This window comes from Acomys russatus, chromosome 19, assembly GCF_903995435.1.
Source record: "Acomys russatus chromosome 19, mAcoRus1.1, whole genome shotgun sequence".
Classification (NCBI taxonomy): domain Eukaryota; kingdom Metazoa; phylum Chordata; class Mammalia; order Rodentia; family Muridae; genus Acomys; species Acomys russatus.
The window spans coordinates 42,467,920-42,490,204 of NC_067155.1; the positions used below are offsets into that span (position 1 = coordinate 42,467,920).

Below are 22,285 nucleotides of genomic sequence, written 5' to 3' on the forward strand. Positions count from 1 at the left end.
GTGAGTCTGAAGCTAGCCTAGGCTACAAAGTGAGTATCAGACCAACCTGGGTTACAGAACAAGACCCTGTCTGAACAGCAAACAAAGGGCTGGGGCTCAGTTGGTAAGCGCTGTACAAGTGCAAGGGCTCGAGCTTAGCTCCCAGAACCAAGGTGAGACGTGTGGGCTGTGGGGGGTCCATGCCTGTAATCCCAGCTCTGGGAAAGCTGAGACAGGAAGATCCCTGGGGCTCGCTGCCCAGCAGCCTTGCTAGATCTATGGGCTCCAGAAACCCCGTGTTAAAAACTAAGGCAGAAGCTGGGCGTGGTGACGCACTCAGGAGGCAGAGGCAGGCAGATCGCTGCGAGTTCGAGGCCAGCCTGGTCTACAAAATGAGTCCAGGACAGCCAGGGATACACAGGGAAACTCTGTCTCAGGAAAAAAAAAAAAAAAAAAAAGGAAAAGTTTTAGTTTTCCAGGCAGTGGAGGTGACTGTAGTTCCCGATAGCATATTTTACATATGTGTACACACACACACACACACACACACACACACACACACACACACGCACGCACGCATTGCAAAGGTATCATTAGCATTACTGTGTACCTAAGGATAGCCTTGAACTCCTGATCCTCCTGCCTTCACCTGCTGAGTGCTGGGGTTACAGCACGCACATCTGGCACACATCTGGTACAGCAATGCTGGGGTTGGATTCCAGCGCCTCCTGCATGCTAGCTGAGCACCCTACCAGCTGAGCTGCACCCCCGGGTCCCTTTTAGGTATTTTATCACGAACCCTAGAGGGGTCTTCAGGGGCTCCCTATACTAAAGAACGAAAGCCAACAAAGCAAAACAAAACAAAAAAAATGGCTATATCAAGGAGCAGAAATGATAGTTCTGATCTGAACAGTGTGTGTTGTAGACACATGGACACTGTATTCCATTTGTAAGTACAGCTATTGTCAGTCTTAAGAAAATGAGGATCGCTGAAGTGTGAACTACTCTTACGTGTCAGTTAAAAATACACCAAAAGTTTAAAACAGACGTTGCAGCAGAAAGCCAGCTATTTAGAGAGATGGCCATGACTACGGAATTGTTCCACCGAAAGAGGAAATAGTGTTTATTTTGGGGGGAAAGAAGAGAGACTTCTGGGGTTTGGAAGGTATACTGCAGCAGTTCTCAACCTGGTGGGTCACATGAGACCATTGGAAAACACAAGTCTGTATTATCACAATTCATAAGAATAGAAAATTAGAGTTATGTAGTAGTGACAGAAATAGCTGTATGGTCGGGACCACCACAGCGGAAGGAGCTTTATTAAAGGGCTGACGCATTAGGATGGTTGAGAACCACTGGTGTACTGGTTACTTTTTGTTTTTGTTTTATTTTTATATTGGTTGGTTTTAACTGTCACAACCTAGAATCAGTTGGGCAAGGAGTCTCTAATGAGGTCACCCAGGCCACACTGGCAGATGTATATGTCTGGGAAGCAGTTTGTCTTAATTGTTAAATGATCCAGAAAGACCCAGCCCACTGTGGGTGGCACCATTCCCTAGACAGGGGATCCTGAACAGGATAAAAACAGAGAAAGCAGCTGGGCGGTGGTGGTGCACGCTGTTAATCCCAGCACTCGGGAGGCAGAGGCAGGCAGATTGCTGTGAGTTCAAGGCCAGCCTGGGCTACATAGTGAGTCTAGGACATCCAGGCTGATACACAGAGAAACCCTGTTTCCAAAAAAAAACAAAAAACAAAACAAATAAAAACAGAGAAAGCTAAGTGAGTGTAACAAGCAAGCAAAGGTGCCGGGCATGGTGGCACACACCTGTAAACCCAGCACTCAGAAGGCAGAGGCAAGCTAATCTCTGAATTCAAGGCCAGCCTGGTTTACAAAGCAAGTCCATGACAGCCACGGCTACACAGAGAAACCCTGTCTCAACACAGCCCCTGCTCCCCCAAAAAGAAAAGCAAGCAAAGGGTGCGTTCATTTGTTATCTTTCTGCTCTTGACTGTGGGTGATTTTGTTGTTGTTTTGGTTTTGGTTTTTCAAGACAAAGTTTCTCTGTGTATCCTTGGCTGTCCTGGACTCGCTTTGTAGACCAGGCTGGCCTCGAACTCACAGCAATCCTCCTGCCTCTGCCTCCCGAGTGCTGGGAATAAAGGTGTGTGCCACCATGCCTGGCTCTTTTTTTATTTTTAAAGATTTATTATTATTTTTTATTTATTATGTATACAGTGTTCTGCCTGGATGTCCACCTGTAGGCCAGAAGAGGGCATCAGATCTCACTTTAGATGGTTGTGAGCCACCATGTGGTTGCTGGGAATTGAACTACTCCCCTGGAGGAGCAGTCCGTGTGTTTAACCACTGAGCCTTCTCTCCAGCCCACTTTTGTGTTTTTAGAGAGAACATATGCCAAAGCATCATGCAGATGCTACATACATGTGTTTATTTAAACATCACAAGAATTCTTTTGGTCAGTGAAGATGCTGAGGTTTGGGGAGGCTCTGTAACTTGCTCTAGCTCATACAATTTACACCAAGTTTGAGTTTAGTTCTGTGTGTGTCCCTTCAAGCCTGTGCCCTTCTATGTAGCAGCCATGTGACCCACTGGAACCTGTGTCCCTCCCAGCTGTCTGTGGGCATCTCCTCTTTGTCATCTGCCCTCTGCCAGGCTCAACCTGTGTCCCCTGCATCCTCTGGACCTGCCTCTCTCCATGTGCCAACAGGTTGGTGGGACGAAGACCGGTGTGGTACGATACGTAGGGGAGACGGACTTTGCCAAAGGCGAGTGGTGTGGTGTGGAGCTGGACGAGCCCCTCGGGAAAAACGATGGCGCTGTGGCAGGCACCAGGTATGAGGGGTGAAGAGAGGGTGGCAGAGAAACCTTGGGCACAGTGTACCAGACACCGCGATGCACATGCTCTTCCTCCTAATATCCTGTCAGGCTAGGCAGAGGGAACCATCATCCCCTTTGATTGACAGAAGAACTAAGGCCAGAGGTCATTGTCATGGGCAGACACTGAGAGTCCCTCTCTTCTGTGTCCCCTTTGCCACACAGCAGAGTGCTGAGTCAGGCAGAAATAATAGGAAGAGAGAAGTGATGCAAAAGAGCTGCAGGTGAGCCAGGCAGTGGTGGCGCACGCCTTTAATCCCAGCACTTGGGAGGCAGAAGCAGGCAGATAGTTGTGAGTTCGAGGCCAGCCTGGTCTACAAAGCGAGTCCCGGACTGTCAAGGCTATAGGAGACCCTGCCTCAAAAAAAAAAAAACAAAAAAACAAAAACCAAAAAGAGCTGCAGGTGGCCTGCACTCTCATATTCTGCCCTCTCCTCCTTTTTTTGATATAGTCTTGTGTAGCTCAGGCTGGCTTCTAATTTACTATGTATTGACCTCTTTATCCTCTTGCCACCATGCCCTTTCCTTCAGGGATTTTCTTCTCTGTGCAAGGCATCCTCATGAATAGAGAGCTGGATTGGGGGTGGGGTAGACCAACATCAAATAAGGTTAAAGCCAGGGTATTCTAGATAGTCTGCTGTGTAGTGGACAGCATGTTTCTTAACAGTATTTTCAGAGCTGCTCACAGCTATAAATTCTTGTCAGTCCTGTCCTCCTAATCCCCCTGCCTCCACTTCTCAAGTGCTGGTATTGCAGGCGCGCACCACCATTCCTGGCTCTTGCCTCAAGAGGACTTTCATTTTGGGATGTATCTTTTGGGCTCTGAGATGAAATAGAAAGCAGGGAAGACGCTAAGTAATGATGGCATCACTGGCTCTATCCTGTTCCCCAGGTACTTCCAGTGCCCACCCAAGTTTGGTCTCTTTGCACCCATCCACAAGGTCATCCGCATCGGCTTCCCATCTACCAGTCCAGCCAAGGCCAAGAAGACCAAGCGTATGGCTATGGGTGTCTCTGCCTTGACTCACAGTCCCAGCAGTTCTTCCATCAGCTCTGTCAGCTCTGTGGCTTCCTCTGTTGGTGGCCGGCCCAGCCGTAGTGGCCTGGTAAGGGTAGAATTTAAGGGTTGAAGAAGTCTTATGTAAGGGTGGAGGTAGGATCAAATCGAGTCCTCTCCTGTCTCCAGCTCGCTCTGATTCCAGGCATCCCTTGATTGGGGTTGGGGGGGTGAAGGAGTGCGATCTCTTCATAAGAAAAATTGATCTGTTTATATTTTTTGTTATTTGTGTGACTGATTTCCTGGTCTCCTTCCCTGGGTAAACAGTGTGGGGTAGATACAGACAAAGAATTCCAAAAGACCGTAAGGAGAGAAGAGGAGGTCACTTGGGTTTGGGTAGAGGGACTTCAATACAGCTTGGTCTACGGTGAAGCTGACTAAGGTGAGGCAGCTCTGTTGAAGGCTGACTCCTAGCCATCATGTTGCCTTTGAGAGTCAATCAGCAGGTGAATTTAGGGCATCCTGGGGGCCACTGACAGGGAAAGACAAGACCTCCCATTCTGTGTTAGTATGTGTGAGGCCAATGGGAGCAAGCTGAGCTACACCACCGCCATTGTCTTAAGCCTCATCCACGCTCACTCTCCACAGCTCACTGAGACCTCTTCACGCTATGCCCGGAAGATCTCAGGCACAACAGCTCTGCAGGAGGCCCTGAAGGAGAAACAGCAGCACATCGAACAGCTGCTGGCCGAGCGTGACCTGGAGAGGGCTGAAGTAGCCAAGGCCACCAGCCATATCTGTGAAGTGGAGAAGGAAATCGCCCTGCTGAAGGCACAGCATGAGCAGGTGGGTGGGCTGGCAGGCTCCAGAGTGCATGGAACACCTCTTCCCAGAGGGCTGGAGAAGCTACACATGCTCATGAAAGCTGGAAACCTAGTGAGTGCACACTGCACAACTTAACAGCCAGCTCAACAGCTTGAAAGCGTCTGGATTAGTGAGCTCAGTTCGTTCGGGCTTCTGACAGGCAGCTTGTCTTGTTTGAGAGCTCTCCCCTGCTTCTGGAAGCTTCAGAGGAAGGGCCATAGGAAACCTTGTCAGCTTCAGGGACTTCCTGGAGCCACTGAGTTGTTGATTTTCTGAGTTTCCACAAGCTTCTCTACAAGTTGAGGTGTTTTATTTCCCTTCAGAATATCGTGCATTTTAGCAGACTTCCTCTCCAAGGTAGGATTGCTTTGAGGGGCCCATGTTGGAGGGAAGTCCATAACTACTACTCCGCCTTTTGGCCAAGATCAAGTGCAGAGCTAGCCTTTAAACCTGCGCTTCCCAGCACTCGGGAGAGGCAGAGGCAGGCGGATCGCTGTGAATTTGAGGCCAGCCTGGTTTACAAAGTGAGTCCAAGGCAGCCAAGGCTACACAGAGAAACTGTGTCTTGGAAAAACAAAAACAAAAACAGAAACAAAACAAAACAAAGTATGCGTCACCACACCCTGCTTTCTTTCTTGAAACAGAGTCTTACTATGTAGCATAGGCTAGCCAACCTCAAGATCCTCTTGCCTCAGCTCTCCCTCTCCCCCCACCCACCTCTCCTGAGTGCTGAGATTACAGGGCTGTGGCACTATGCCTGGCTTAGTGCTTGTCTGTTGTATGAGGTCCTGTCCTGGTCCCTGCGCCCATGTGTAAGCTAGCTCATCCTTCTCCGAGTGCTTGGATTAATGTTTACATCAGGGTTGGGATGTAGTTTAGTCGTAGAGTATTTGCCTAGAGTATCCAGGTGAGGGGCTGGGGGTGTGGCTTAGCATTAGAGCACCTGCCTAGAGTATACAAGGCTCTGGGTTTGATCCCCAACATTAAAACAAAACAGGGCTGAAGAGATGGCTCAGAGGTTAAGAGCACTGTCTGGTTTTCCAAAGGTCCTGAGTTCGATTCCCAGCAACCACATGGTGGCTCACAACCATCTATAATGAGATCTGGTGCCCTCTTCTGGTGTGGAGGCACACACGTGGGCAGAATATTGTGTAAATAATAATAAATACATAAATCTTAAAAACAAAACAACTATCATAAAGCCAGCCTGAGCCACCTAGAAATAGAGCAAGATGCCTGGTGGTGGTAGCACATGCTTTTTTAATCCCAGCACTCGGGAGGCAGAGGCAGGCAGAGCTCTGCGAGTTCAAGGCCAGCCTGCTCTACCAAGCAAATCCAGGATAGCCAAGGCTATTCAGAGAAACCCTGTCTCAAAAAACCAAAAACCAAACAAACAAATAAAATTTAAATAAATAAGCAAAGTCAACTTCATATATATGTTCAGAGGAGCTTAGGATAGCACCACCCCTCCCTCCCCCCACCCTGTCTTGGGGCCTCTGTTTACTTCCGTGCTGGGGTGCTGGGTTTCCTCTCTTCCTGTCTGGTTCACTCACTAAGCCTGCCTTGTTGGAGCTAGCAGGAACAGAGAGCTAGAACCCCTATACTGTAGCGCCCCCTGCCTCTGTCCTGTCCCCAAGGGCAAGAATTGACTTGACCCCGTCCTGGCCTTGCTCTGGGACAGTATGTTGCAGAAGCCGAGGAGAAGCTGCAGCGGGCGCGGTTGCTTGTAGACAACGTGAGAAAGGAGAAGGTGGATCTGTCCAATCAGCTGGAGGAGGAGAGGAGGTACGTGAGGGGCGGGGCCTGCTGGGCCGTAAGTCAGCCTGGGCCGCAGAGTACAACAGCCTTCGAACACGAACAGGAAACAAACGAGGTAGCAGGTTTGGGGATGTGCTCAGTGGGTGGAGCGTTTCTCCAGCGTACACCAACCCTTGGGTTTGAGTCCCAGCACGACGTAAGGATGTAGCATTATATGCCTGTAATCTCTACATTCAGAAGGTGGGAGTGGGCCGGGCGTGGTGGCGCACGCCTTTAATCCCAGCACTCGGGAGGCGGAGGCAGGCAGATCGTTGTGAGTTCGAGGCCAGCCTGGTCTACAAAGTGAGTCCAGGACAGCCAAGGCTACACAGAGAAACCCTGTCTCGAAGTGGGAGCAGAAGACCGGGAATTCAGGTCATGGTCAGTTACATGATGAGACCAGCCTGAGCTACATGAGACCCTGTCTCAGAGCGAAAAATACACACACACACACACACACACACACACACACACACTACAGCAAGGTTTTGAGCCAGGTGTGGCTCACATTTACAAGCCCAGCACTAAGGAAACTGAGACAGGAGGATTGCTAACAGTTTGAGGATAGCCTGGTCTACATAGCATGTTTCATGCCAACCAGAGCTCTGAAGGAAAGACTGGGCTATAACTCAGTGCTAAGGGGCCTACTGAGTTTGCATGAGGCTGAGGTGTATGTGTGTGTGTGTGTGTGTAGGCGCTCGCGTGTGCCCACCTGTTACTTGGGGCGATGGGTCCCTGGTATTCACAGCAACTGGAGTTAAGCCAACTGTCCTTGCTAGGCTCAGTGACTTGTCATAAGACAGATACCTGGGGTGACCTTGGGGAGTCACATCCCAGGGAGTATGCATCCTCGCCATGCATCATAGGAAGCCAGTTCACAGCCACAGAACCCCTCAGCTGGATCCTACATGTGGCACTCACAGCTCCTATCCTAGGGCTTTACATGTCAGGAAACAGAGGACCAGAACAAGCAGCAAGCAGTGTCCTCTGAAATGCCCTGGGATGCGAGCCTGCCTAGTACAGGGTGCTGCATGGATGTCACCTGTCTCAGGGTGACAGTCAAGAGCAGGCAGGTGCTGCCCCCATGTCATGGGTGGAGAAGCTGCAATCTAAGGATTGCTGGGAAGAGATTCATTGGGGACACTGCTCCATTCTGCTTTCTACAGTGGCGTGTGTCCATCTGACTTGTTCTGCTCTTGTGGTATGTGTGCGTGCCTGGTGTGTGTGTGTGTGTGTGTGTGTGTGTGTGTGTGTGTGTGAGAGAGAGAGAGAGAGTGTGTGTGTGTGTGTGTGCCCATGGTATGTGTGTGTGTTTGTGTATATATGTGTGCCCATGGTATGTTGTGTGTGCCCATAGTATATGTGTTTATGTATACCCATGATATGTGTGTGTATGCTTGTGTGTGTGCCCATGGTATGTGTGTGTATACCGACGCTGTGTATGTTTGTGTGTACCCATGGTATGTGTGTGTGCTTGTTTGTGTTTGTGTGTATATGTGTGCCCATGGTATGTGTGTGGGTGCATGCATGCACATTTGTGTGGAAGATCAGAGATTAGCCTCACATGTTGTTCCTCACATGTCATGTGATTCTGAGACAGCATCTCTTACAAGGATGGAGCTTACCAAGCGATCTAGGCGGCTGGTCAGTGAGCCCCAGGGCTGCTGCAGTCTCTGCTTTCCCAAAGCCGGCATTGTAGATGTACATGCCACAGTGCCAGGTTTTTTTTGTTTCTGTGTTTTGAGGCAGGGTCTCTCTCTCTCTACATAGCCCTGGCTATCCTGGAACTCACAATACAGACCAGGCTGGCCTTGAACTCACAGACATCTGCCTACCTCTGCCTCCTGAGTGCTGGGGATTAAAGGTGTACACTGCTATGCCTAGCTTGTTCAGAGGATCAAATGCAGGTCCTATTCTAAAACAATAGAACCGATAGAATAGGGGTGTGTGTGTGTGTGTGTGTGTGAGAGAGAGAGAAAGAGAGAGAGAGAGAGGGAGATTTATTACAGCTGTGGTCCAGGTATTCCAGCAATGTTCATCTTACACAAAACAGCCAAAAATCTGGTAGTTGTTTAGGCCATGAGCCTGGATGTCTCAGCAGCAGTCCCTATCTGGTGCTGGAGAGACACTGGTTTTCAGTCTGTGTTGGAATCCTGAGGAAGTAGGCTCTAATTCAGGTGAAGGACTGCCTCAGCTGTAGGATAGGTGAACTTGCCATCAAGAGTGAAAACAAGCCAGGCTCAGTGGCGCATGCCTTTAATCACAGCACTCGGGAGGCAGAGGCAGGCAGATCTCTGAGTTCAAGGCCAGCCTGGTCTACAAAGTGAGTCCAGGACAGCCAAGGCTACACAGAGAAACCCTGTCTCTAAATTTAAAAAAAAAAAAAGAGTGAAAACAAGCAGGCAAAAGCAAGAGCCTCCTTCCAGGTCCTCTGACGTGGGCTGCCAGCAGAAGATGTGACCCAGAAGTAGGTCTAGTCTTCCCACAGCATTGATCTGATTGAGAGAGCGTCTTACAGGTGTGCCTAGCAGCCTGCGCCTAGGGCCAGATAAAGTCAGGTTGACAAGTGAGCGTAGCCGTCACACCTGGCAAGTGCTCTCTCCATTGAGTGAATTTTCTCTCCAGACTCCATTTTTTCCCCACAAGTCAAGGTCTTCCTATGCACAGTTCACGGTCCTCTTGCCTCAGTCTCCTGAGTGCTGGGATCACAGGTGTGTGCACTTGGCATGTCTGTCACTTAAAGTTGTTTTACATCTAATTGAGTGTTGGGGGAGCGGGGCACACATATGTGAACATCAGAAAACGACTTGTGGGTATCAGTTCCTTTCACTGGGTGAGTCTTGGGGATCGAACTCAGGTCGTCAGGCTTGGCAGCAAGCCCTTTTACTCGCTGAGCCATCTTGCTGGCCCATACATTGAGTTTTGAGACTGCCCCAGGGATGGATCAGAAGTTCCCCCAGTTCCTCCTGCTATTCTAGAAAAGCCCTTAATTAAAGTCCTGTCAGGGACAGGAGCGCACTGATGCAAAACAAGAGAGCCCTGCAAAGATGCAGGTGTGTTTGTCTGTCAGCCCCAACAAGAGACACAGGGTCTGTCTTATGCCTGCTGGGACACAGAGCTGGTCCTGTCACCTCCTTCCCAAAAGATGACAATTTCTGGTGGCAGCCTTCAATCTTGATACCCCCATTTGCTGTCTCTCTAAGGGAAATGAGGGTTTATTTATATCGGCATGTAGTCCCAGCCCACACTTCTGGTTGCCATGGTGATGCATCTCAGGCCAGAAAACAAAAAACAAGTCTCTGAAAGCATCATGAGGTGGGGGCTGGGAGATGGCTCAGTTGGCGACGGGCCTGCTATGCAAGGGCCTTGGTTCAGATCCCTAGCAATATGACAGGCATGGTCACACAACGTCTGTGACCCCACCACAGACTGTGCAAAGACCTGCAGATCCCCGGAGGGCTCCCTAGCCAGACAGTCTATTCAGTTAATACCACAAGGTTCTATGAGAGATCCTGCCTCAAAAGGTGAGCCCCAGGCATGGTGGTGCATACCCCAGCTCTGGGGAGGCAGAGACAAGCGGGTCCCTGTGAGCTCAAGGCCAGCCTAGTGTACATAGATTCCAGGCTCGGCAGGGATACATAGTGAGACCTTGTCTCAAAACAACACTTAACAAGAGCCCACAACAACAAAAAGAAGGTGGGAATGTCACCCTGATGTAGTTCTGGGGTGATGGCTCTGTGAGTAAGAATGCTTTTGCCACAAACAGGACCCGAGTTCAAATCCCCAGCACGCACGTAAAGCTGAGTATGGCCATCTAGGCCTATAATCCTGGTGTTGGAGGGATGGGGCAGAGCCAGGAGGTTTGCTGTCCTCCAGTTAGCTTCAGGTTCAGTAAGAGACCCCTTCTCAAGGGGGTAAGATAGAGAATGCTAGGATAAGACGCCCAGTGTTGTTGGGCATGGTGGCTCACGCCTTTAATCTCAGCACTGGGGAGACTGAGGCAGGCGGATCTCTGTGAGTTCAAGGCCAGCCTGGCGTACAAAGTGAGTTTAGAACAGCCAAGGCTATACAGAGAAGCTGTGTCTTGGGGGGGGGGGGCGGGGAGGAATATGCCCAGTGTCCTCTTGGGGCCTCTAAGCGTATGTGTGCACACACATAACACCAAACTGTGGCCTGCCTCCTCATGTATACCCACACGCACACTCATATATACACACACAAACACACACACCATCAAACCATGCCATCCTCCACTCACTTGCTCATACATAGGTTATGTATAAGCTAAACATTTTTTTTTTTCCAATTCAGAACAAGGCATTGTAGCAGCTGTGTTCACCAAGGGCCTAGGTGCCGGTCCCAGCATTGGGTAGCATTGTTTTCTGACCTCAGGTTCCTCATAGCTATTACCATATGTTGTCAGTGAGCCCCATTTGTAAATGGCAGTGTGCGGTAGGGTCCCTGTCCTGTGCTTGTTTGGCCTGTGTACGGGTGACCATGTGTCCCCGAAGGGAGTTCCCCTGACTCTCTTCTGTGGGCAGCCCAGGAAATGCATTCTGGGACCTCAGCTCTCAATTTTGAAGACAAGAGTGGAGTTAATGAAAAGGAAAGCCCCTTGGCATCCCTCATCCTCTTTGCTGAGTTAGGGCCACGTGGCACAGTATGGCCCATGCTGATTGAGTGTTTTGAGGCAAGGTCTCACTATGTAGCTCAGGCTAGCTTCCAAGGCCCAGCCCTCCTGCCTTGACCTCCCAGGTCTATGTACCACTGCACCTGGCTCAGACTATTGTCCTCTGTTTTCCATGGACATCCTGAAAAGAAGGAGGCTTGTGTTCAGTGCAGTAGGCTTCCTGAAAGCTCTGCCCCTCCTCAAGTACAGGATTCCAGGTAGCTTCTGGCTCTGTGGGGACAGCCACTTCTGTGCTTGAATCTTGGTCCCTGAGATGCCTCCTGCCTCCATCATCTCTGTATAACTAGCCTGGTACACATCCATTTGCCTTTATGCATACACATCTGTGTGTGTGTGTGTTTGTGTGTGCGTGTGTGCATGTGTCCGTGTGTGTGTGTGTGTGTGTGTGTGTGTGTGTGTATGAGATAGAGATGGGTGGGACTATGGATGGAACCAAGGGAGCTCTCAGGCAGATGCTCTACCACTGAGCCACACCCCAGCCCCTCACTGGGGTATTCTAGGCAGGTGCTCTACCACTTGAGTCACACCCCAACCCCTCACTGGGGCATTCTAGGCAGGTGCTCTACCACTGAGTCACACCCCAGCCCCTCACTGGGGGATTCTAGGCAGGGGCTCTACCACTGAGTCACACCTCCAGCCCCTCACTGGGGGATTCTAGGCAGAGGCTCTACCACTGAGCCACACCTCCAGCCCCTCACTGGGGGATTCTAGGCAGAGGCTCTACCACTGAGCCACACCCTAGCCCCTCACTGGGGGATTCTAGGCAGGTGCTCTACCACTGAGCCACACCCCAGCCCCTCACTGGGGGCTTTGAAGCTGGTACTCTATCACTGAGCCATGTCCTTGGCTGCCAAAGCCTACCTCTGCCTCTTTTCCTCCCTGCAGGAAGGTGGAGGACCTGCAGTTCCGGGTGGAAGAAGAGTCCATCACCAAAGGAGACTTGGAGGTAACCGGTGCAGTCCTCTGCTGCTCCCTTAGCCCTGTGGGCCCAGTCCTTGCCATGGGAAATTGTCTTGGTGTCCGGGCAGCAAGCTTGCACGTCTTTGGGGAGGCCTGGGTGGTTGCAGCAGAAACACTGGGAGGAGTCAAAGGCCCCCCCTTCCTTCAAGGAGTGGAGGAGGGTCCGGCCTTAGGACATCTGGTATTAGAAATGCCCATGGTTGTGTTCCAGGAATCCAGGGGGTGCTGTGTTGGTGGTTGAAGGTAGGGGTCAGGGCAGACCAAGGTCACTTAACACTTTAGTTGTTAGGTCACTTTACCTAACAACACAGGAGCCAGACTCCTGGCATCATTGACACAGGCCTGGCTAGAAGGAGCAGTTGGGATCACAGGGCTCACCAGCTGGCTAGGGCTGTATCTCAGTTGGCTGAGTGCTTGCTTGGTACTCACGCCGAAGCCACGAGTTATATCTCCAGGACACATAAAACAGGCATGGTGGCACAAGCCTGTTACCACAGCACCGAGTGAAGGAGGGGGATCCAAATTCAAGGTCATCCTCAGCTATATAGTGAGTTTAAGGCTAGCCTGGAGGCAGGCGTGGGGAGGCAGAGACAGAGGCAGGGGGGATCTCTGTGAGTTCAAGGCCAGCCTGGTTTACAAAAAGAGTGCAGGACAGCCAGGGACACACAGAGAAACCCTGTCTCAAAAACCAAAGGGGGCAGGGGATTAGCCTGGGCTATATGAATAAAAAGGGGGCATGACAGAGTTCGCAACCGCAGAGGCTACCCCCAGTGCTATAACTAACCAACAAGTGAGTCAGCGACTTTTCAGGTCCCGACCCAGTCTGTAGGCCTTGCCATCTTGCCACCTGTATTCATGGCTTGGACACAGCTGGATTATTCCTTGTGCTGAGTTAGAGGCTACGGGCCTCAGGTCCATGGGGGTGGGGATCTAGCTCTGTCCCCCAACCCCCAGACCTGCAGAGACTTCTGGGATCAAGAGGCCACCCTTGGCTATCTTTCCTGTTGTGTCTCTTGAAGCTTCCTGGGAAAGGAAGAGAGGGGACCCCCTGGAGCCACCAGGTGAGGCAGGGAGCTAAGCTCTTCCTGCCCTGTTTCTAGACCCTCTGGAAGCCACATCCCTTTGGCAGGCCTCAACTTCCTCCGCTGCAAAATGTGGAAGATCATTGCAGGCTCTCAGGCCTGAGTGTCCATCCCCAACACCGTGCCCCACCCCGTGCAGGGGGGAGCTTGTTCAAATACAGCTGAGACCTAAAGGGTCTGCATCTGTGACTAATTCCCAAGCTCCTGAGGGACCTTAGAAGTCACAGCCATACGTCATTTCTGGGCTCAACTCAGATTGATCCGGACTTGGTGGCAGCCTAGCTTTGTAGGATAGCTGAAGCAGGACAGTTGCAAGCTCAAGGCTAGCCTGGGCTACATATCAAGCCAAAGTCAACCCGCACTGCTTAGCAAGACCCTGTCTGGAAGCACATGAAAAGGGCTGGAGATACAGCTCAGTTGGTAGAGTGCATGCTTAACATGTGAGAAGTCCTGGGTTCAAATCTTGGCTTGGTAGTGTATGCCAGTAACCCTACCCTAGGGAGGTAAAGGCAGGAAGATAGAAGTTAAAGTCATCCTCGGCTACATGGCAAATTCAAGGCTAGTCTGGTCAATGTATGGCGTCCTAAGCCAAGCAGGATTACGTAGTAAGGCTCTGTCTTTTAAAAAACAAAAACAAAGTCTGGGTATTATGGTACACATCAGAGGATGGGATGTTAATCCCAACCCTCAGGACATAGAAGCAGGAAGGTCAGGAGTTCAAGGCCAGCCTCAGCAACTCAGTGAGTTTGAGTCCAACTTGGGATGAATGGATAAATGAGACTTCAAAAAGAAAAAAAAGAAGGAAGGAGAAAAGAAAGAAACAGGAAAAGGCGTAGGGGGAAGGACAAGTGTCCTTACTCAACCTGAAACTGTTGTGATTTTTTTTCCCCCTAGCCAAAGAGACAGGACAGGTGGTTATGTCTGGCTGGCTTCTCTGAAGGACAGCAACCCCCCTGAAGGGGACAGATGGGTGGGCTTGTGGGAGAGGGGGAGAGGGGCTGTCAGAACTCAGCCCCTCCACCTGCTCCCATCAACAGAGGCTTAAGCGGTAAACAATTGCAAGGAGTTGGAGCCAGGGCAGCGTCAGGTGCTCACAGATCCTCCGTGACTCCCGGTCAACCTGTCTGTCTGCCGCCTGTCTGTCTGTGCCTCTTCCCACATCTGCTCCCTGTTCCAGCCTGCCAGATGCTACCACTCAAGTTATCCCCTGCAGAGAGTCCAATTGGTCCCAGGCTTGCCAATAGGACAGGACAAACAGTGTCACACAGCCAGTTTAGCCAGAGAGACTGTCACATCCTGTTTGGATTTTTTTTTTTTTAATTCCAAAGACTAAATTGTGACCATATTTAGGGCAACCAGAATGTGAACCGAGCTAAAGCCTAGTTTATCCCCACATAGGTTTGTTTTGGGTTGGGTTTTTTGAGGCTGCCCAGGCTGGCCTGAAACTCACAATTCTCCTGCCTCAGCCTGCAGGTGCTAGGATTATAGGCCTGTAGGCACCTTGCCTGTTTTCCCAACCCATTTTTAAAGACACCAAGAGGCTCAGTGGCTAAGAACACTCAATACATTTCAGGAGAACGTGGGGTTCAGTTCCCAGTTGGTTTACAACCTCCTGTTTCTCCAGCTGCAAGGGTTATAGTGCCCCCTTGTGGCCTATGTGGCACCTCCTGGCTGGCTGTTATTAGGCGCCTGGGGGCCAGTCATTCAGTCTAATGGCCGGCCACTTTCTCCCCTCCACTACCCCATTCACCCCCCTCCTCCCCCCAGACAAGGTTTCTCTGTATATTTAGGTCTCCTTTCATAGACCAGCCAGGTCTCAAACTCATAGAGATCCTCCTGCCTCTGCCTCCCAAGTGCTGGGATTAAAGGTGCGTGCCACCACCGCCTGGCCTGCTGGCTGCTTCTTGCTGGTATCTGAGTATTATCCCTGATGTCTAAGCCCCGCCCATCCCTTCAGATTAGCTACAGGATTGTATTTATATCTGTGTGTGTTGGGGGGGGGGGTTGTTGCTTTAACCTGTGCTTCTCTAAGGGTGAGCAGCACCCTCCCCATTCTCCTGAGTCCAGTCTGGTCTCCTAGGAGTACCCCAGTAGCATGTCCTCCCCACCTCCTTGCAAACTTGCAGAGATCCATCATGGGCCCTCCAAATGCCAGCCTTGTGCCACCCAGAGAATGTCACGCTTTGTTCTCGAATGAAATGGGTGTTGTAAAGAGGGGACAAAAGTGCCCTTGTGCTTGCAGAGACCAGGCGTCCTTTGCAGATTCTGGGGAAGGGTGAGGAGGGGGGAGGGAGGTGGACCAAGCGAGGCTCTGGGAAGGGCTATGGGCATCAGCTCCGTCCCCACGCAGGAGGCCTGCCAGAGAACCAGGATGGTATGGGTTGATGTAGCCAGGCATGGTGGTAACCTGCCATCCCAGCACTAGGGAGGATGAGGCGAAAGCATTGCAGGTTCTTGAGTTCCGGGCCAAGCTGAGCATGGCACAGCCTTCATACTTGGGAGGTGGAGGCCAGCCTTGGCAACCTAGTGGACCCCTGTCTCATAACAACTAAACAAAACGGAAGTCAGGATGGTCTTGGAAACCCTGTCCTGTCGGATGTCCCCCTTGAATGCCGGCCTGGGAGTCCTGAAGTCCTGGGACGCTCCATTCATTATGTGTGCCGGATGCTGTGTCTAAGACAATTTAAAGGTAGACATGCAAACCCAGCACCTGGTAGGCTAAGTCTGATTACAGGTTCAAAGGTCAGACTGGGATACACAGAGAATTTAGGACAGCCTTGACTGTATAGCAAAGCCCTGTTTCAAAAGACCAAAAAAAAAACTCGTGTAGTAGTGCACGCCTTTAGCCCCAGGACTCAGGAGGCAGAGGCATGTGGATAATTTGTGAGCTCAAGGCCCGTCTGTATAGGATACTGAAGGCCAGCCAGAGCTATGTTGTGACCAGAAAAGGGAAAGGGGGGAGAAAAAAAAAAAAAAAAACAGGAAGAAGAAGAGCAGGCAAGATGGCTCAGCAGGTAAAGGCAATTGCTGCCAAACATGATGACCAACCTGAGTTTGATTCCCTGTGATCCACATGTGGAAAGAGAGAACTGACTTCTGCAAGTTGTGCTCTAACTGCCCTCATGTGCACTAGGGCACGTGTGTGTGTGTGTGTGTGTGTGCGCGCGCGCACGCACACACACACACATACACACTTCACTAAATGAATAAATAAAGTGCAATTAAGAAAAAAAGAGAAGACCCTTAAGCCCAACAGGGGGAGGAAACTGGGGGTACCCTTTGCCAGCACATTACCAGAGGCTGGCAAGGGATGGTTCCCACAGCCTCCTCTGCCTAGAACATATCCCCCCAGGCCAGCCACAGTGAGGGGAGGGCACCCAGCCGCCCTCCAATACCCCCCCCCACTTCTGAGACTTTCTCTCTCTTCCCCCAAGCAATCCCAGCTCATTGGTCTATTTTCACAGTCTTTTTCAACGAAGATGACGCCTCCTCTCTTTCTCTCTCTCTCTCTTTCTCTTTTCCTTTCTCACTCCCTTTCTTTCTTTCTCCGGCTTCCTGTTCCCTGGACCCTCTTCCCCACACCCCCGCCTTCCTTGCCTACCCTGTCAACCCCCTCCCCCTCCCCCCTGGGTGGAGCAGACCCAGACCCAGCTGGAGCACGCGCGCATTGGGGAGCTGGAGCAGAGCCTGCTACTGGAGAAGGCGCAGGCTGAGCGGCTGCTCAAAGAATTAGCGGATAACAGGGTAAAACGCGCCCACCACTGCCACCCGCCCGGCCAGCGCCTTGGCCCCTTGATGCCCCCTTTGCTTTTTTTTTTTTTTTAACCCCAAATCATTCCCTCAGCCATCATAATGACTGCTCTCACTGTTTGCTTTTCTGGATGCCCTTCCGTGCTCCCCCTCTGGGAGGGGAGGTCGAGATTTCGAGTGGCCAAGTGGTGCTCTTAAGGAAGGGGGTCTTGGTCCTCTGGGATAGCTCCTTGCGTTTAGGCATCTCTGTGAGACCCTCCCCTGTGTCTCCCTCCTATCCGTTGCCACAAAGAAGCCATGTAGGCATGGTCTGCCCCTTACTTGGGTGGCTGCGAGCTTCCAAGTGCTTCCACATGCTGCTGAGGAGGGTCAGTGGACTGAAATGTACATTCAGAGTGCTCTACCCCAGAGGCCCTTAAGGTGGCAGCAGAGGGCTAGCCTGGAGGACCTGGGGCTCAGGAAGTGGAGCTTTGCATACCTTGGGATATACCCAAAGGATGAGATTATGTCAGCCTCAGAGTCTGGCCAGAGTCATAACAGTGTGCTAGGGAGAGCCTGAGAAGCTGCATTTGGGAGAACGGTCCAGTCAGTTCTAGGGTGTGGTTCTGTGCCCAGCCCTCCAGCTTAGCTCTCCCAGAAGGAGTGTGACCAGGCAGCAAGCACGGATGGAGAAAACCACCCTGCAGACAGATGGAGGCTTGAGTCAAGGGTTCAGTTTCTGCTTAGTGGCCATAGCACTGTGCAGGGCATGTGAGTATGTGGTGACGCATGGCTTTGCGTGCACACCGGCCATTGCCTGGTGATCATAGACACTTGGGTGCCAGGATGCTGTGTGCAGGAAACACGCTAGGTGAGTGAGCGCCCTCTGCAGGCCCCTGGGTGCATAGCTCCACCAGGCTGCAAGTCAGAAAAGAGTTTATCCAGCCTACCTGTAACCCCAGCACTTGGGAGGCTGAGGCAGGAGGACTGCTGAGATGGGCGTACACACAAAGTGTTAGCTTCTACAAAGTTTTAAGCCCAAACCTCTCTCTCACACGCTGACTTCACCCCATCATTTGGGGGTACAATAGGATCCCTGAGAACAGCTAGGGATAGGCACCTCCCCATCATGGCTGGCATGTCCCCTGCACCCATCCTTGCCCACTAACCTGTCTCCCTTTCTCTCTCTCCCCGCCCCCCGCACCCCCCACTAGCTAACCACAGTGGCTGAGAAGTCTCGGGTACTGCAGCTAGAAGAAGAGCTGAGCCTGCGACGAGGCGAGATCGAAGAGCTGCAACAGTGTCTCCTCCAGTCAGGCCCGCCACCGCCAGACCACCCAGAGGCCGCTGAGACCGTGAGGCTGCGGGAGAGGCTGCTGTCGGCCAGCAAGGAGCCCCAGCGAGACAGCACGCTGCTCCAGGACAAATACGAGAAGATGCTGAAGACCTACCAGGCCGAGATGGACAAGCTGCGGGCGGCCAATGAGAAGTACGCGCAGGAGGTGGCCGACCTCAAGGCCAAGGTCCAGCAGGCCACCAGCGAAAACATGGGACTCATGGACAACTGGAAATCCAAGTTGGACTCCCTCGCCTCCGATCACCAGAAGTCCCTGGAGGACCTGAAGGCCACGCTGAACTCCGGCCCCGGCGCGCAGCAGAAGGAGATCGGAGAGCTAAAGGCTTTAGTGGAGGGCATCAAGATGGAGCACCAGCTGGAGTTAGGCAACCTGCAGGCCAAGCACGACTTGGAGACGGCCATGCATGGGAAGGAGAAGGAGGGCCTGAGGCAGAAGCTGCAAGAGGCCCAGGAAGAGTTAGCCGGGCTGCAGCAGCACTGGAGGGCCCAGCTGGAGGAGCAGGCCAGCCAGCATCGGCTGCAGCTGCAGGAAGCCCAGGACCAGTGTCGTGACGCCCAGCTGCGAGTGCGCGAGCTGGAGGGACTGGACGTGGAGTACCGAGGCCAGGCTCAGGCCATACAGTTCCTCAAAGAGCAGATCTCGCTGGCCGAGAAGAAGATGCTGGATTACGAGGTGCTGCAGAGGGCGGAAGCCCAGAGCAGACAGGAGGCCGAGCGGCTGAGGGAAAAGCTTCTGGTGGCTGAGAACAGACTGCAGGCCGTCGAATCCCTTTGCTCGTCCCAGCACAGCCATGTAGGCTGCACTCGGCTCCTGTGGGGCCTGGCTGGGGAGGGGCTGGGAGGGTGTGGCCTCTGTGTGCAGGTTGGGGAGCATTTTTCTTGTGTCTGGAGCTAGCCAAAGGGGGGCTCAAAAGGACGTCCGTCCTCCTCCATCAGAGCCATTGGGACCGGTGTGGTCTGAGTGGACCCTGCTTGGTTCTCCATAGACAGGCTTTGAGAGCCGCTGAAGCACCATTTTGCTAGTCCCCTGAACCCCCGATCGGTATAGATTGGCAGGCTGAGGCTTAGAGGATGGCAAGTTCAAGGCCCGCCTCAGCAACATAGTGAGATTCTATTCCAAAGTTAATTTTTAAAGAAATGGGCTGCAAGGCCAGGTGGTGGTGGCGCAAGCCTTTAATCCCAGCACTCGAGAGGCAGAGGCAGGTGGATCGCTGTGAGTTCAAAGCCAGCCTGGTCTACAAAGCAACTCCAAGACAGCCAAGGCTACACAGGGAAACCCTGTCTTCAAAAACCAAAAAAAAGGGGGGGGGGCCCTGCAAGTGCTATACACACTTATAACTGCTGAGCCATGTCTCCTGTCCCCAATAACTCATTTAAAACAATCTTATAAGGGGCCAACTAGAGGCTTGACTATTTAATCCTTGCACGGTGTCTCTGCATTGAGAGAATCAGGTGTCTGTAGCTCCAAGTCTTGTGTGAAAGGACCTCTCCCAGGAAGAAACCTGTTTTTCTCTTCCTATTTGTTGTTTGTCTGAGGTAGGATCTTGTGTAGCCCAGGCTGGCTCTCAAACTAACTCTGTAGCCGAAGATAACCCTAAATTCTTTTTTTTTTTTTTTTTTTTTTTTTGATAACCCTAAATTCTTGATCCTCTTGCCTTTACCTCTCAAGTGCCAAGATTATAGATTTAAGCCACCGTATTCCACCTTGTTAATACATTGGTGTAGGCACTGGCACACATGCGTGCACATGCACATGTGTGTGTGAGGTGTAGACATGTAGAGGTCAGAAGTCATCCTTGGGTGCCGTCTACTTTGTGTTTTTGACATGGTTAGTTGACCTGGAGCACCTGGGGTGGGCTAGGATGGATGGATGGCCACCCTGCACCAAGGATCAGCCTGTGTCTGCCTCCCAGCGCTCGGATTACAAATATTGTGCCCAGCCTTTTCTTCTCTTCTCTTCTTTTCTTTTTGTTTTTGGTTTTGTTTTGTTTCCAAGACAAGGTCTCTCTATGTAGCCTTGGCTATCCTGGACTCACTTTGTAGACCAGGCTGGCCTTGAACTCACAGCAATCCGCCTGCCTCTGCCTCCCAAGTGCTGGGATTACAGGTGTGCGCCATCACGCCCAGTTTATGCCCAGCTGTTTTTTGTGGGTTCTGGGACCTGAACTGAAGCCTTGCTGCTGGCGAGGCAAGTACTGAGCCAAGTGAGTCGTCTCCCCAACTCCTCGGTTTTTTTTTTTTTTTTTTTTTTTTTTTTTCAATCAGTTTTCTTTGTTGGCTTCTGGGGTTATTATTAATTAAGTATTGGGAAGAGGGCAGGTAAGGAAGTCCATAGAGGGGCCAGCCCTTGATGGGTCATCCAGTCCCTGCTGTGTACATTCAGGGCTTGTTTTATGACTGGAGCATCGTTTCCAGTGTCCTGGAAATGATTGGGAAAGACTCCTAGAGCAGATCTCAAAAAGCAAAACAAAACAAAAACAACAAAACAAACAAACAAACACCATACCAATTTAATATAGTAAACATTTTAAGCCAAGGATATAGCCAAACCACTTACTACTGTAATTCTAACTACTGAGGAGGCTGAGCTGAGGCAGGAGGATCACAATCTTAAGGCCTGCCTGAGCTACAGAATGAGTTGAAAGCCAGTTTATGCATTCTAATGAGTCAATAGGGAAAATTAAAAATTAGAAAGGGTTGAGGGTGTAGCTCAGTGGTAGAGCCCCTGTCTAGACTCCCCCAGTGAGGGCCTGGGGTGTGGCTCAGTGGTAGAGCACCTGCCTAGAATCCCCCAGTGAAGGGCTGGGGTGTGGCTCAGTGGTAGGGCACCTGCCTAGAATCCCCCAGTGAGGAGCTGGTGGCAAGGCTTAGTTATAGAACACTTGCCTAATTTGGAAAAGGTCCTCTTCTCCTCACTCCCAAAAATAGCAGTTCAGGGGCTGCAGGGGAATCTTTTAAAGCAGCTGGGAAACCAACTAGGGCTTCCCTTTTTCTCAAACAGGCTAGTGCAAGCATCTCCGCTCCCCCTGCTGGCATATCCAGGCCCTGCATCCCCAAGGTCCCTTCTCACAGGTTAAGGTGCACACAGTACAAGAGCTAGCGTGGGTAGGGTGGCAGGCGTGTCCTCTTACAGGACTGTCCTTTCAGGTGATCGAGTCCAATGACCTTTCTGAGGAGAAGATTCTGATGAAGGAGACCGTGGAGGGTGAGTAGCCTCGGGTAGGCGTCCAGGCTTTGTGTGGAAAGATAGCTGGGTGGTACCTTGGAGCCAAGTCACAAGGTCTGCCACCAGCTGCTTACTGAGAATCACCTGCTGTGTGCAGTCACCCCTCCAGAAAAGGGTGTTGTGAAACCAGGGGAGGAATGGAAATCTCAGTGCCTGGTGGTGGTGGCGGCGGCACACACCTTTAATTTCAGCTCCCGGGTGGCATAGGCAGGTGGATCTCTTGAGCTCGAGGCCAGCCTGGTCTACAGAGTGAGTTCCAAGAGAGCCATGGCTACACAGAGAAACCCTGTCTCAAAAAAAAAAACAAAACAAAACAAAAAAAAAAAACCAACAAACAAACAACCCTCCCCCCAAATTTTATTCCCAGGTGGCACATGGCTGCAGAGAATCGACTTCTTCTATGGGGTGCCCTCTGACCTCCACCTACAAGCTGCAGCACACACCCACACACACAATCCACACAATCAAATAAGTGGAAGTTGGAAACAAAAGATATGATAGGAAAGGGGAAATCAGAGGATGTATGCAGAAACTGCAAATCTGGGGCGCTTCGGTCTCCCAAGTGGTAAACTGCTCTCGCCTTGGCAACAGCTCGCTCAGGAGAACATAAGCCTCTACACGCAGTGCTGGCTCCTGTACCTTGTTTACTTCTTACTTGACTTTTGAAAAATTAGATAAAGGCTGGGCTGGAGAGATGGCTCAGTGGTTAAG

The 22,285-nt window shown here is 51.4% G+C and overlaps 1 protein-coding gene across 4 annotated transcripts in view; it reads left to right on the plus strand.

Moving 5' to 3' along the window:
- Clip2 (CAP-Gly domain containing linker protein 2) overlaps positions 1-22,285 on the plus strand; it is a 58,719-nt gene that overhangs the window by 28,208 nt on the left and 8,226 nt on the right. For 3 of the 4 annotated variants that reach the window (XR_007832350.1, XM_051161335.1, XM_051161336.1), the window contains exons 4-11: positions 2,706-2,830; positions 3,765-3,978; positions 4,518-4,715; positions 6,415-6,518; positions 12,106-12,166; positions 16,902-17,006; positions 18,206-19,141; positions 21,496-21,553. Coding sequence is in view for 3 of the 4 variants with exons in the window: in XM_051161335.1 (XP_051017292.1) it covers positions 2,706-2,830; positions 3,765-3,978; positions 4,518-4,715; positions 6,415-6,518; positions 12,106-12,166; positions 16,902-17,006; positions 18,206-19,141; positions 21,496-21,553 (1,801 nt within the window). In the remaining variant the exon portion in view is untranslated. The remainder of the gene's footprint in view (positions 1-2,705; positions 2,831-3,764; positions 3,979-4,517; positions 4,716-6,414; positions 6,519-12,105; positions 12,167-16,901; positions 17,007-18,205; positions 19,142-21,495; positions 21,554-22,285) is intronic. The other variant, XM_051161337.1, reaches the window with a different exon arrangement.